We start from the raw sequence: 14,313 nt of genomic DNA on the forward strand, positions 1-14,313 counted from the left end.
AGGGAGGGTGTGTGTGTGGGACAGATGGGTGTGTGTGTGTGTGTGTAGGAGGGAAGGTGTGTGTGCAGGACAGATGGTGTGTGTGTGGAGCGGTTGTATGAATGTTTGAGAATGGATCTGTGTGGTTGATGAGGAAACACCAGCTGGAAGCAAAATCAGAAATATCAAATTACGTGAATCCTCTGTCACACAGAATGTGCTGATTGCATGTGTGGAATTGTTTCTGTCGTGCAAAGGGACTTCTCCAAGCCGATGCCCCGTCCGAGCGAATGTTACCTTTCAGGCCACATGCATCATGTTTGGACTTCCTTGCTTTCTTCTTAGATCTGTGATTTTGGCCTGGCCAAATGGCGCCAGTCCACAGGGCAGTACAGCTATCAGAGCAGCAAATGTGCGGGCACACTGAGTTATATACCACCTGAATGCTTCGAGAACATCAATGCCAGCCATGGTGCGAAGTTTGATGTGTACAGGTCAGTAGAAAAAAAATCATCAGCTACAATAATCAGAGGGTCGTTCTGTATTACTGAAATTTGTCTCCATACGTTCGTTCATTTTACCTTTGATTACTGAGTACCCAAAGAGTTATTTAACCTTCTTTAACATTCACAAAGCAGAAGCAGTGATTGGGTGTCTCTTGAGGGGGTGGGATTTGGGGGCAGCATGGTCATGGGAAGTTGGGCAGTATGACCATGAGGGGATGGGCAGAATGGTCACTGGGAGGGTGCCAGTGACTGCACAATTATAGACAGTGTTCCCTCTCAACTGCACACTCCGAGGTTCCACACATGCTGGTCGCTGTTAGCATGCCAATTGCAGCATTGACATCCAGTTCCAGAGGTATTGGAATACTGTGGTTTAGAAAGGAAGGTTTGAGGGAATACTGGCTGAGGGGGTAGCAGTGTGGCTGACTGACCCTCTGTCCTGTCCATGGGAAAGATTTTCAATTTGATGCCCATGTGTAAATCTGACTTTGTGGACCACGGTGGATCCTGACTGGGGGCGAGTTTCATATTAGCAGCTTTATGGCTAAACGGGCAGTTGAAAGTCTGTGGTCACATATACTTTCCAACTGTGTTCATTAGATAAAACCATACAGAGTAGGAGCAAGTGTTGAACAGACAGCTCCGGAACATCTCTGGAGGAGATCCTCAGCTGCTTTATCAATGACCTCACCTCCGTCATCAGGTCAGAAGTGGGGGCGAGGTTCACCGAAGATTGCACAGTGTTCAGCACTATTTGTGACTCCTCAGACACTGAAGCAGCTCATGAGGCAGGCAAAAGTGAGGACTGCAGATGCTGGAGATCAGAGTCTAGATCAGAGTGGTGCTGGAAAATCACAGCAGGTCAGGCAGCATCTGAGGAGCAGGAAAATCGATGTTTTGGGCAAAAGCCCTTCATCAGGAAAGGACACTGAAGCAGCCCATGTCCAAATGCAATGAGATCTGGACAATACATAGGCCTGGGATGACAAGTGGCATGTAACATTTGCGCCACACAAATGACAGGCTAAGACCATCACCAATAAGAGACACTCTAACCACTGCCTCTTAACAGTCAATTGTATTACCATTGCTGTATCAACATCCTTGGGGTAACCATTGATCAGAAACTCAACTGAACTTTGCACATAAACACAGTATCTACAAGAGCAGGTCAGGAGCTCACCTCCTGACTCCCAAAGGCCTGTCCACCATTGACAAGGCCCAAGTCAGGGGTGTGATTGAGTACTCCCTACTTACCTCAATCAGTGCAGCTCCAACAGCACGAGGAGCTTGACACAATCCAGGACAAAGCAACCTGCTTGATTGGCATCACATCCACTCCCTCCAGCAATGATGCTCAGCAGCAACCATGTCTAATATCTACAAGGAGCGCTGCAGAAATTCAGTGGGTCTCCTTAGACAAAACCTTCCAAACCCACTTCCTTCTTGAAGGACAAGGGCAGCAGAGACATGGGAACACCACCACGTGCAAGTCGAAAACAGTCACCATTCTAACTTGGAAATATATCCCTGTTCCTTCACTGTCACTGGGTCAAAATCCCGGAATTCCTTCCCTGAGGGCAATGTGGCTTTACCTACAGGACATGGACAGCAGTGGTTCAAGTAGGCACCTCACTGTCACCTTCTCAAGGGCAACTGGGGACTGGCAATAAATGCTGGCCCAGCCAGTGATGCCCTTATCACTTGAATATATAAGAAAAAGCTTGTTGAGCTCGCTTTACCGTTCTGTATAATCATGACTGATCATGGATATCAACTCCACTGCCCTACCTGTTCCCTGTATCCATTGATTCTTTGCGACATCATAAAGCTATCCGCCTGTGTTATGGATTGGTGAGGAAATACCTCTCTTTGTTTTACCATAACGGATTCCTTTGATTGAGAAGGAAATGCTGCCAGTTTAATGAGTACTGACTCTTTACTTGCTGTGATCATTACAGAACCAGGCTTTCTTGAATGGAACAAAGAGATTAACATTACTCATCTAAATCCTTCTAAGTAAGATGATAAAGTATGCTCTAACTTGCATGCACTCGCTAAATTCTACACGTGGACAATTAGGGAAGGATGGATTAGTCAAAGAGTCTGTTTACATCGAGTCCAAGACTGCATTTCAGACTTGGGTGACTTGGCTCAGTTTCAGGCTGAACTTGATTGTTTTGAATTTCCAATTTAAAGACTTTGTCCGTTGAGTTTTAGTTTCCCTGCAGCCACAGCAGAGAATTGAGTTCTTCCTTAAAAGTCTCTGCCTGCTGCACGTGGAGAGGATGTCAACAGTAGAAGGCAGGGCCAGAGTTATGCAGAGAGAGAGAGAGAGAGAAAGGCAGGAGGGACATGAGCATTTCCTTAAGGGGTTGGCTTGTTATGAGTTTGCTCTTCTCCAGATATCAGTAATTCAAACATGTTTTCCAATTGCAACCTAATTGACTGATCAGCTCATGTATATTGAGCTATCTTAAACAAGGGTCCATGCTATTTTAACACCCAATACTTCAGTAGATGGCCCTGGGTGCCTTGATAGTGAGGCAGGCTATGTGGAGTCTTTTTCACTCTTTGTGTGGTCACAGAGATATACAGCACGGAAACAGACCCTTCAGTCCAACTTGTCCATGCCGACCAGGTATCGGCCTTCATCTTTGTGTGGGGAGTTTGCAGATTTGATGTTTTCATTCTAATGTGGTTGGAAGATGGAAATTATTATCTGCCTATTCGGTGGCTATCTTGGCTAAGAGCTCAAGATATCTCTAGTGTGTACTCTCAGTTCTTGTAGGTTTATAAAAGTTCAACTTGACGTTTTCAGCCGATGGATTAAACTGGTTATTTGACATAAGCCTGTCCTTGTAGCTTATACCTCAAATTTGTTCAGTATTGGAACATCTGTACTCTAGGGAAGGGAAAATATAAAGATTCAGAATCCTATGAGTGAAGAAATTCCTCCTTATTCAATCCTAAATGATTACTCCCTTTGTCTTGAGGTTTCCCCCAATTGTCTGGATTCCTGAGCTAATGGAAACAATCTCTCTGCCCTTTGTTTCTTCCCAACCTCTGGATCCAACTGAGTAATATTTTGCCTTAGCAGCCGAGATAATGATTAGTACTTTATTTTGACCTATTTTGCACTCTTCTTCCCACGCGCAGCAGTGTTGTGAAAGATTTGCTAATGCCTGATAGCGATCTGCCACACTTTGGTTGCCACATTTAGTCTGAAGAATAAAAGTCAGTCACTTCCTGTTGGCAATCTGAGTGAAAACTTCACCTCAAAGCGTCGCCTCCCTTTGGCATCTTTCTGCGTGATTAATCTTTAAGAAACCTCCAGATACATAGTAAATTGATCATAAAAGGACACATCAAACAATGCAATGTGATTTGGAATATTATGCTTCGGTTTGTTTGAAAATAACACATTCTCCATTTTATTGAGTGGATTACCATGGGGTGTCTGTACATTTTTTTTTGAAAAGCCTTTAAATCAAGCCTTTCACTGGGATCATAATGGAATGTGCACAATAGATACTCGTACAGTAAGTAATAAATTAAGTACTAACATTACTGACAGCACATCCTAAGATCAATGAGCAGGCAGTTGTTTCTGATACTGAAAGTTTTAGGATACTGACTTTTCCTTTCACTTTCTGAGCTGTAGTTTTGTTTCCTGGCTGATTATACAACAAACAATCTGACTGGACATTGCTAGTCTACCTTTTGGTCATAACTAAGATCAATCATTATCTTCAGATACTTTAATATTTGTGGTTTGAAGTGTCTAGCCGAAGATTATTTTAACTAAATCATTGTGACAAGACTTGCTGCTTGGTCTATGCATGTGCCCGTTTGTCACCTTGGCTTGTGACAGAGTTGGATCTCAGTGAGGCTGCTATTGAAAATCCTTCTTGTGATCACTGAATATTAGAAAGCGTTGGGGAGGTGGACTCTTGAACAGAACCCCAAGCACACTGCCTCCTGGTGGGCGGGGTGGGTGTACCCTGAACCTAAAGAGCTTCTTTCCCATTTGCTGCATCCACCTTAAAGGTTTGTGAAGGTTTGTAACTCAGGTTGAGGTTCAGGGTGTAGGTTTGCTCGCTGAGCTGTAGGTTTGATATCCAGACGTTTCATTACCTGGCTAGGTAACATCATCAGTGGCGACCTCCAAGTGAAGCAAAGCTGTTGTCTCCTGCTTTCTATTTATATCTTTCTCCTGGATGGGGTTCCTGGGGTTTGTGGTGATGTCATCTCCTGTTTGTTTTCTGAGGGGTTGATAGATGGTATCTAGATCTATGTGTTTGTTTATGGCATTGTGGTTGGAGTGTCAGGCCTCTAGGAATTCTCTTGCATGTCTTTGCTTAGCCTGTCCCAGCATAGATGTGTTGTCCCAGTCGAATTGGTGGTTTTCTTCCTCCGTGTGTACCTTGAAGGTAGCACCTTTTCCCCTTTACCAACCTGACCATTTTGCCTTTGGCATGCGTTTGGTCTCTGGTTCCCCACAGGGCATTGTAACAGTGTCTAGGTGGTTGATTGCTTAGACTTTAATGTTGTAAAAGCTTAATGTTATATTAAATAACTTTATGGCTATTCTTTATTCATGATCTTGTAGCTATGGAATTGTCATCTGGGTGATAATAACTCGCCAAGAGCCTTACGAAAGTAAGTTCAACTGTGTATGTGTTTCAATTCTTTCTCATCTGTAGCATGAAGACATTGTCAGTCTTACTCTAAGTGAGCGATGGTCCTGTGTTTATTAAAATGACAGAGAATAGAAAGTAGAACATACAGCGCAGTATAGGCTCTTCGGCCCTTGATGTTGTGCTGACCTGTGGAACCAATCTGAAGCTTATTTATCCCACACTATTCCATTACCATCCATATATTTATCCAATGACCATTTAAATGCCCTTAAAGTTGGCGAGTCTACTACTGTTGGAGGCAGGGTGTTCCACATCCCTACTACTCTTGGAGTAAAGAAACTATCTCTGACATCTGTCCTATATCTATCACCCCTCAATTTAAAGCTATGTCCCCTCTTGCTAGCCTTCACCATCCAAGGAAAAAGGCTCTCAATCCTCTGCAATCCTGGCTCCTCTTCATTCTCTCTTTAGGTCTTTGCTGGCTAACCTGTAACTCTCAAGTACCCTAAATGAGTCTTCACATCTCATCCTAACATAAGCCGCCTTCTTCCTTTTGACAAGAGATTCAACTTGCTTAGTAAACCACGGTTCCCTTGCTCGTCCACTGGCCCTGTCTGATAGGTACATACTGATCAAGGACATGCAGGAGCTGTTTCTTGAATAAGCTCCACATTTCAATTGTGCCCATCCTCTGCAGTTTCCTTTCCTATCCTATGCATTCTAAATCTTGCCTAATCACATCATAATTGCCTTTCTCCAGTTATATCTCTTTCCCTGCGGTATATACCTATCTCTGCCTATTGCTATTGTGAACGTAACTGAATTGTGGTCATTATCGCCAAAGTGCTCACCTACCTCCAAATCTAACACCTGGCCAGGTTCATTCCCCAGTACCAAATCCAATGTGGCCTCGCCCCTTGTTGGTCTGTCTACATACTGTATCAGGAAACCATCCTGGACACATTGGACAAAAATACTTGAACTATAGTATTTCCAGTCAATATTTGGAAAGTTAAAGTCCCCCATAACAACCACCCTGCTACTCTCACTCCTATCCAGAATTGTCTTTGCTTTCCCTTCCTGTACATCTCTGGAACTATTCAGGGGCCTGTAGGAAATTCCCAACAGCGTGACCTCTCCTTTCCTGTTTCTAACCTCAGTCCATACTACCTTAGTAGACGAATCCTGAAACATCCTTTCTGCCACTAAAATACTGTCCTTGATTATCAATGACTTACCTCCCCCTCTTTTACCATCTTCTCTGATCTTACTGAAACATCTAAATCCCAGAAACTGCAGAAACCAATCCTGTCCCTGAAATGGCCACAACATCAAAGTCCCAGGTACCAACCCATGCTGCACGTTCACCCACCTTATTCCGGATGCTCCTGGTGTCGAAGTTGACACACTTCAAACCTGCTTGGTGGTGCGCTCTTGCGACCTTGGAACCATATTTCTGACCTCACTATTCTGAACCTCCTGGACACTGGAAGTACAATTTAGGTTCCCAGCTCCCTGCTGTATGGTTTAAACCCTCCAAGAGAGCATTAGCAAATTTCCCCCCCCCCAGTATATTGGTAGCCCTCTGGTTCAGGTGAAGACTGTCCTGTTTGTACAGGTCCCACCTACCTCAGAATGAGCCCCAGTTATTCAAAACCCTCCCTCCTGCACCATCCCTGTAGCCACGTGTTCAACTCCTCTTTCTCCCTATTCCATGCCTCGCCAGCACGTGGCACGGACAACAAACCAGGGGTAACAACTCTGTTTGTTCTAGCTCCAGGCTTCCACCCTGGCTCCCTGAATTTCTGCCTTAAATCTCCATCTCTCTTCCTACCTATGTCGTTGATGCCTATGTGGACCACGACTTGGGGCTGCTACCCTCCCCCTCAAGGATCCTGAACACATGATCTGAGACATCATGAACCCTGGCACCTGGGACGCGACACACCAACCGTGAGTCTCTCTCGTTCCCACAGAACCTCCTATCTGTCCCCTAACTATGGAACCCCCAATGACTAATGCTGTGCTCATCTCCCTCCTTCCCTTCTGAGCAACAGGGACAGAGTCTGTGCCAGAGACCTGGACCCCATGGCTTACCCCTGGTAAGTCGTCCACCCCAACAGTATCCAAAACGGTATACTTGTTATTGAGGGGAACAGCCCAGGGATCCCTGCACTGCCTGCTGGTTCCCTTTCCGTCCCCTGACGATAACCCATCTACCCTCTTCCTCTACCTGAGGTGTGACCATCTCCTTGTCACTCCTCTCAATAACCTCCTCCGCCTCCTGAATGACCCAAAGTTAATCCAGCTCCAGTTCCCTATCGCGGTCTTCAGGGAGTTGGAGTTGGGTGCACTTCCTGCAGCTGCAGTCAGCAGGGACACTAGTGGTGACCCTTACCTGCCACATTCTGCAGGAGGAACATTCAACTGCCCTCACCTTCATTCCCACTATTGTAAATTCCCAAATTAGCCTACTGAAATCTAAAAGAGATGGAAAAAAAAGACGAGTCGCCTTACCAATCTGGCACACGGAACCTTTGTTTTTGGTTAGAGGCGGAGGATGGGTGGGAGACACTACCCGAGTAGTGTTTCAGGTAAAGCAACTACCCAAGTATATAATGTCACTTACTCAGCAGTCCCGTGTCCACTCCTGCTCAGTGTGCACCCCACCTATTCACGAGATAAGTTTTTAAAGCAGTCACTTATTACCCAGCAGCCTCTCTCCTCACTGCTCCTGAAAAATGTTGTATTTTAGTTTGTTACATTTTTCTCATTACACACCTGCAGTGGATCCTGTTTCAGATACTTTCCACACTCCAATAATCCTGTTGGTTTTGCATGTAGAGCATATACACAGCTCTTCTCCATCTGATCCATGGATCTATCTGTAAAGCATTGTATCTAATCCTTTGACTGATGATTAATGGGCTCTTCGCTCTGGGCTGGGCTGTATGTGGTGGTGAGGCATCCGGATGCCATCAGTCCAATACTGAGAGTGTGTCCCATGTGCACCAATTGGGGAACAGGATTTGAAAGCACAGTTTGCACTTACCACCACACACCCCTTGCCAATGGCTGTAGGAAGGTCGCACAGATGCAAGAAATGAGCCACATGTGACTGTATGGCACAGTGGGTGCATTGTGCACATTGACCTTGGACTGAATAAAGTGATAACCAGCATTATTCAGTCTTAGAGATGTACAGCACCGAAACAGACCCTTTCATCCAACTCGTTCATGCTGACCAGATGTCCTAAATCAATCTAGTCTCATTTGGCCCATCTCACTCTCCACCCTTCCTATTCATAGACCTATCCAGATGCCTTTTAAATGTTGTAATTGTACCAGCCTCTGCCCCATCCTCTGGCAGCTCATTCCGTACACGCACCACCCTCTTTGTGGAACAAGTTGCCCCTTAGCTCCCTTTCAAATCTTTTCCCTCTCACCTTAAACCTATGCCCTCTAGTTTTGAACTTCCCTACCCTGGGGAGAAAAGGCCTTGCTATTCATCTTATCCAGGCCCCTCATGATTTTATAAACCTCTATAAAGTCATCCCTCAGCCTCCAACGCTCCAGGGAAAACAGCCCCAACCTATCCAGCCTCTCCTTATAACTCAAACCCTCCAGTCTCGGTAACATCGTCGTAAATCTTTTTTTCTCCCTTTCCAGTTTTAATAACATCCTTCCTATAGCAGTGTAACCAGAATTATATGGAGTATTCCAGATGTGACCTCACCAATGTCTCGTACAGCTGTAACACGACGTCCAACTCCAATACTCGAGACGGATTTACATTTCAGATAAACCTCCTCTTGAAGTCCCTGTTCCCTGTGACAGTCTGTAGTGTTCCTTATCTACGTCACAGTATTGACACTGAGATCAGGCCGAGCATTGGGAGCACTGCTGTCATGGGAAGTGGATGCTGTTCTCCACAATAATCAGAAGCTGAGGGTCACTCATTGGGAAGCAAATTGATCAACATTTTAAAATTCTAGTGTGAACATTTTGTTGGCTGGCAGATATAATTTGTGCGTATTTCTACTTGTAACAAGAGCCTTTCTGGTGTCCTGTTTATTGTCACACAAACACTGCCGTCTGGTTTTTCAGCCATTGCTACCTAATCTGTACTATCTGTCCCCTTTCTCAGATGCTGTAAATTCTCAGCAAATGCAACTCTGTGTGAAAAAGGGTGACAGGCCGGACTGTGAGGCGATTCCCAAAGATCTACCAGAACCAGCTGAAGAACTTGTTTCCCTGATGAAGAGGTGTTGGCATTCAAATCCCGATGAACGGCCACCCTTTTTAAGTATGTCGTCATGGTCGCTGTCATTCTGAAACATTACTGAGATGTTGTAGTGAGGCAAGGATTACACTGAGGCTTGTTAAAAAGCAGTGTTTGCTGCTCACCCCTTCCAACTTCACCGTCCGTGTCTGGATGTGCAGACTTACAGGAGCTGATTTATCTCTTTGTTACAGAGTGCATTCAGGATTTGAAGCTACACCAGCCAAATGAGCAGGACGTTCGAAATGCAATCCAGGTCCTGGCAGAAAAGGTATTGGCCTTGGCTACTCTTCCAAACTGGTGCTTTGTTCCTCGTTGAAGTGATACATTGTTCAATTTGTTTATTTCCCTTGCTCTTCTCTTCAGACGACATCCCCCTCTTCCTGCAGAAAGGCCTGTTCCTTCGGCACTAGGGATCCTTCTCTATTTCTCTGAAGTACCAGTCCTTGCAAACCAGGGCTGTGAATGGCACTGCGCCATTCTTCCATGGTGGGCAAGGAACTCAGTCCCAATTCTGACCTCAGTAAGGAATCCTTAGTGCCCAAAGCGCAGTCGGCAGAGAGAAAGAGTGGGAATTGTGGCTTGGTTTACCCTCCCTAGCTCTGCAATTATTGATCATGCTGCCATTGCTGATGTTACTCTTAGCATGCAGAACAGGGCAAATGATATTTCAATGACAACGTCTTGTGGGAGTCTTCGTTCAGCCTTTCATGTTGCTGTGTTAGTGCCCACTCTGTCACAGCCTTAAGAAGCTGCACTTTATCTGAGAGAGAGAGAAATATAACAGCAGCAGGAGAATAAGTGAGTCTGGAAGCACTGTGTTGTGAGAGGACTCCTTAGCCCCAGTCTAAGATTAGTAATACAGCATTCTTTGGTCATTAGGATGAACATTTCCAAAACACCCCTCACTCCCTGCAGCACTGCACTGGTTAAATATCAGAATTGCCTTGTCATAGCACTGATCCTCCTATTCAGTGAAGCAGCTGAGTATCTTCCAACAGGAGTTTTGCTCACTATACATAGAATCATATGTGTGTATAGTTTTGAACTTTCCTACCTTGGGGAAAAAGGACCTTGCTATTCACCTTATCTGTGCACCCCACCCCATTATTTTATAAACCTGTATAAATTCATCCCTCAGCCTCCAACGCCGATGAAGAGCTTATGCTCGAAATGTCGATTCTCCTGCTCCTCGGATGCTGCCTGAACGGCTGTGCTTTTCCAGCGCCACACTCTTCAACATTTGAGTCTATCCCAGCCAGACCTATACCCCCCCACCCTCTCCCTGTAACCCTGCATTTCCCATGGCTAACCCACCTCGTCTGCACATCCCTGAACACTATGGGGCAATTTAGTGTGGCCCATCCACCTAACCCGCATACCTTTGGACTGTGGGAGGAAACCTGAGCACCCCGGGGGAAAACCCACCCAGACATGGGGAGAAAGTGTGAACTCCACACAGACAATCACCTAAGGGGGTGACCAAACATGTGGATTGGAGTTAACAGAAAGCATCCTCAGTGAAAGAGAAAATTGAAAACAAAAATTAAACTAGGACAGAATTGTGCTTGCACCAAGTCATTTAAAAATTGGTTAGGTGATGTGAAATGGAGGTTGATGAAGCCTGTGGATTGTAGGGATGGGGGTGGGGGCAGGAGGTGGTGAATCAGAAGGAGAACCCAGAAAGAAGTCTGTGTATTGGTCCAGGCCGAGGTCAGGAGGAGGTTGGAGAAGGGGAGGGGGGTGGGCAAGGGCCGGTTGACATTTTTCAGCATCTGACAGTGATGAAAGGTGGAAGCAGCTGGCTGTGGGTCTTTGGTTACTTTTCCCTGACCGTTTTCCTGTTCCTGTTCCTGTACAGAAGTCGCAGTCTGCGTGCAGAGGTTCTGATTCGCCAACGGCAGGATATGGTGAAAACAACAACTTCTTCTGTGGTAATGTTCATCAGGAGCTCCTTTCCCAGATTCACACCCCTGTCCCAATTAAGGAACAAGCTTCTTGTCCCATCAAGGGGCCCGCTGTGGCTCAACAGACACCAATATATCCATCATGGTTTACATCTGTTTCAGTGGGACTCTGCTGAAGGATGGAGTACCAGTTGCCCCACACCCCGCTGTCCCAGACTGGCGCTCACACAGCTCTCAAACATCTGCCTTGTGCTTCCATTAGTTGTACTGTCCTGAGGGCCTGCCCAGTGCAGGAAGTGCCATAACTAAGACCCAATAAAATCCAGGTGGAGCGTGAGATGCCACCGCCAAGACGAAATAAAGCCCTGCCCAGTGCAAAGGTATCAGAGCTGAGAGTTGATTCCCTTTGTGAAGATGTCACAGTTAAGAGTAGCCTGCCTACTGTGAAGGTGTGGCAGCTTAGACTGTCAGTGGCGCAGACAATTTGTGGGTGTTTGCTACCAGACGTTAGATGCGCAGCAATACCCAGGCCACTTATTTTGGAATTGACCATAAATACTGAGCAGATAAATACATCGAGGATAATTAAATGTCAGCCTCATCCAGATGGGTTCGGCCGGAATTTCAAAGCTTGACTTTAAGGCCGTTATTACAAAAGAATCCATGAACCTCCCGAAGGTTACAATCCAAGTCCAAAGGAAATATTCCTGGGGGCTGGAGCTCGGAACTGAAACCAGGATAGACCAGAAAGACTCAGTAGATGTGGCAGCATCTTCAGGGCAATGACCTTTGGTCCAAACTGCAGTTTAACTAGTTTTTCTCTTTCTGTATCTGATGACATATGAGACGGGCAATGCACTGGCTGACCATATAGTTAGTTACTCCTGGGACAGTCGGCCAACCTTCCTGACTCGATAGCTTACCGTGTGGCACTCTGTTGACTCGGATGCCAGTGGCTGTACTGCGAGGTTTTACAGGATGGGATTCACTATCTTCAGCCAATTGTGAATGGACTTTGGCTGTTGAATCCCGCAGTAGGCCTTGAACTGAAAAGCTCAGATATTCACTTCACCACAAGGCCTCCCTATTTAGTTATTTAATGTTAGTTTCATTTGTATCAAGGAGAGTGAGGTCAGGAATCCTACAACTGTTGCCTCAGTGCTGGGCGTTTTATACATAGCTCTGTTTATGACTCTACCTGGCCAGTATCAGATTAGATATGACACTTGAACGAGCCCTGGAGTTAACTGTTCAATCCTTTCCTATCCAGTGCCCTCGCTTCAAAGTAATAACAGCCAGGTGGACTGCCTTAGACTGCTGGAGATATTTCCCACGCAGCTTTCACAGTATTAGATTGTACTCAGTGATAGTGCTTTGACTGCTAACCATTCTGGATAGTCATTTGACTGCTTACTGTAAATGGTGTGAATAAATGTGAGTACTTGTGGAAAAACAGTCACATGCTAAACCCTGGGACTTTCAAAACCTCTCATTTGCACATACCTTGAAGGGACTAAACCTCATTTTATCTGAGTTGATCATGTGCTGCAGTTCCACAGAGTGACCACCAGGTAGCAATAGAGGCTCATGATTATATGGAACCGGTGTTGTGAGGACTGATTTGATCTGTGTCTTAAGGAATTCTCACACTCAGGACTACAGAGATCCTTCTGTTCAGTGATAGTATTTTGTGCAGATTGCTAACTGTTCTTGATTTTGTCTAGAATCAGTGGAGGAACAGGACGGGGACATCAACTTTGTCGGTGAGTCAGTGCTTGTCTCCCTCAATATCTGTGAAGTTGTGAACGCTTTTCACCATTACCAGTGAGTACACCAACTTCCAACACAACACTGCAGTTCCACTCAGTCAGCACTGGGTAGCGCTAGAGGCTCAGAAACAGAAAATGGGAGCAGGAGGAGGCCATTTGGCCCATTGTTCAATCCTTTCCTATCTAGTGCCCTCGCTTCAAAATATGGACTGTCTTAGACTGTAGGAGATATTTCCCACACAGCCTCAGTCCACAGCTTTCACAGTATTAGATTGTACACAGCAATGCGCCTTCCCTCAATAGAACATAGAACGTAGAAAAGTATAGCACAGAACAGGCCCTTTGGCCCACGATGTTGTGCCGAGGGTTAATCCTAATGTAAAATAAAATAACTCAACCTACTCATCCCTCAACTCACTGCTATCCATGTGCATGTTCAGCAGTCGCTTAAATTCCCTAATGACTCTGTTTCCACCACCACCGTTGGAAACGCATTCCATGTGTTCACAACTCTCTGTGTAAAGAACCTACCTCTGACGTCCCCTCTATACCTTTCTCCTAATATCTTAAAACTAAGACCCCTCGTACCAATCAATCCTGCCCTGGGGAAAAGTCTCTGGCTATTGATTCTATCTATTCCTCTCATTACCTTGTCTACCTCGATCAGGTCACCTCTCTTCCTCTTTCTGTCCAGAAAGAAAAGTCTGAGCTTATTCAACTTCTCTTCATAAGGCAAGCCCTCCAGTCCAGGCAGCATCCAGGTAAACCTTCTTTGCACCCTCTTCAAAGCTTCCGTATCTTTCCTATAGTAGGGCGACCAGAACTGGACACAATATCCCAAGTGTGGTCGCACCAGGGACTTGTAGAGCTGTAGCAAAACCCCTCGCGGCTCTTAAACTCGATCCCCCCGTTAATGAAAGCCAAAACACCATATGCTTTCTTAACAATCCTATCCACTTGTGTGGCAACTTTGAGGGATCTATGTACTTGCACACCCAGATCCCTCTGTTCCTCCACACTGCCTAGAAACCTGTATTTAATCCTATATTCAGCATTCGAGTTCGACCTTCCAAAATGCATCACTTCACATTTATCCAGGCTGAACTCCATCTGCCATTTCTCAGCCCAGCTCTACATCCTGTCTATGTCGTGCTGCAGCCTGCAATAGCCCTCGATACTATCAACAGCACCTCCAACCTTTCTGTCATCTGCAAATTTACTAACCCA

At 45.6% G+C, this 14,313-nt stretch overlaps 1 protein-coding gene across 4 annotated transcripts in view; it reads left to right on the forward strand.

Moving 5' to 3' along the window:
• LOC122558516 (receptor-interacting serine/threonine-protein kinase 2-like) overlaps window positions 1-14,313 on the forward strand; it is a 36,609-nt gene that overhangs the window by 10,503 nt on the left and 11,793 nt on the right. For 3 of the 4 annotated variants that reach the window (XM_043707192.1, XM_043707191.1, XM_043707189.1), the window contains exons 3-8: window positions 325-473; window positions 5,098-5,147; window positions 9,276-9,434; window positions 9,605-9,681; window positions 11,272-11,344; window positions 13,042-13,080. In XM_043707192.1, coding sequence (XP_043563127.1) covers window positions 325-473; window positions 5,098-5,147; window positions 9,276-9,434; window positions 9,605-9,681; window positions 11,272-11,344; window positions 13,042-13,080 — 547 coding nt within the window. The remainder of the gene's footprint in view (window positions 1-324; window positions 474-5,097; window positions 5,148-9,275; window positions 9,435-9,604; window positions 9,682-11,271; window positions 11,345-13,041; window positions 13,081-14,313) is intronic. The other variant, XM_043707190.1, reaches the window with a different exon arrangement.

Source organism: Chiloscyllium plagiosum, chromosome 17 (genome assembly GCF_004010195.1).
Source record: "Chiloscyllium plagiosum isolate BGI_BamShark_2017 chromosome 17, ASM401019v2, whole genome shotgun sequence".
NCBI classification, from domain to species: Eukaryota; Metazoa; Chordata; class Chondrichthyes; order Orectolobiformes; family Hemiscylliidae; genus Chiloscyllium; species Chiloscyllium plagiosum.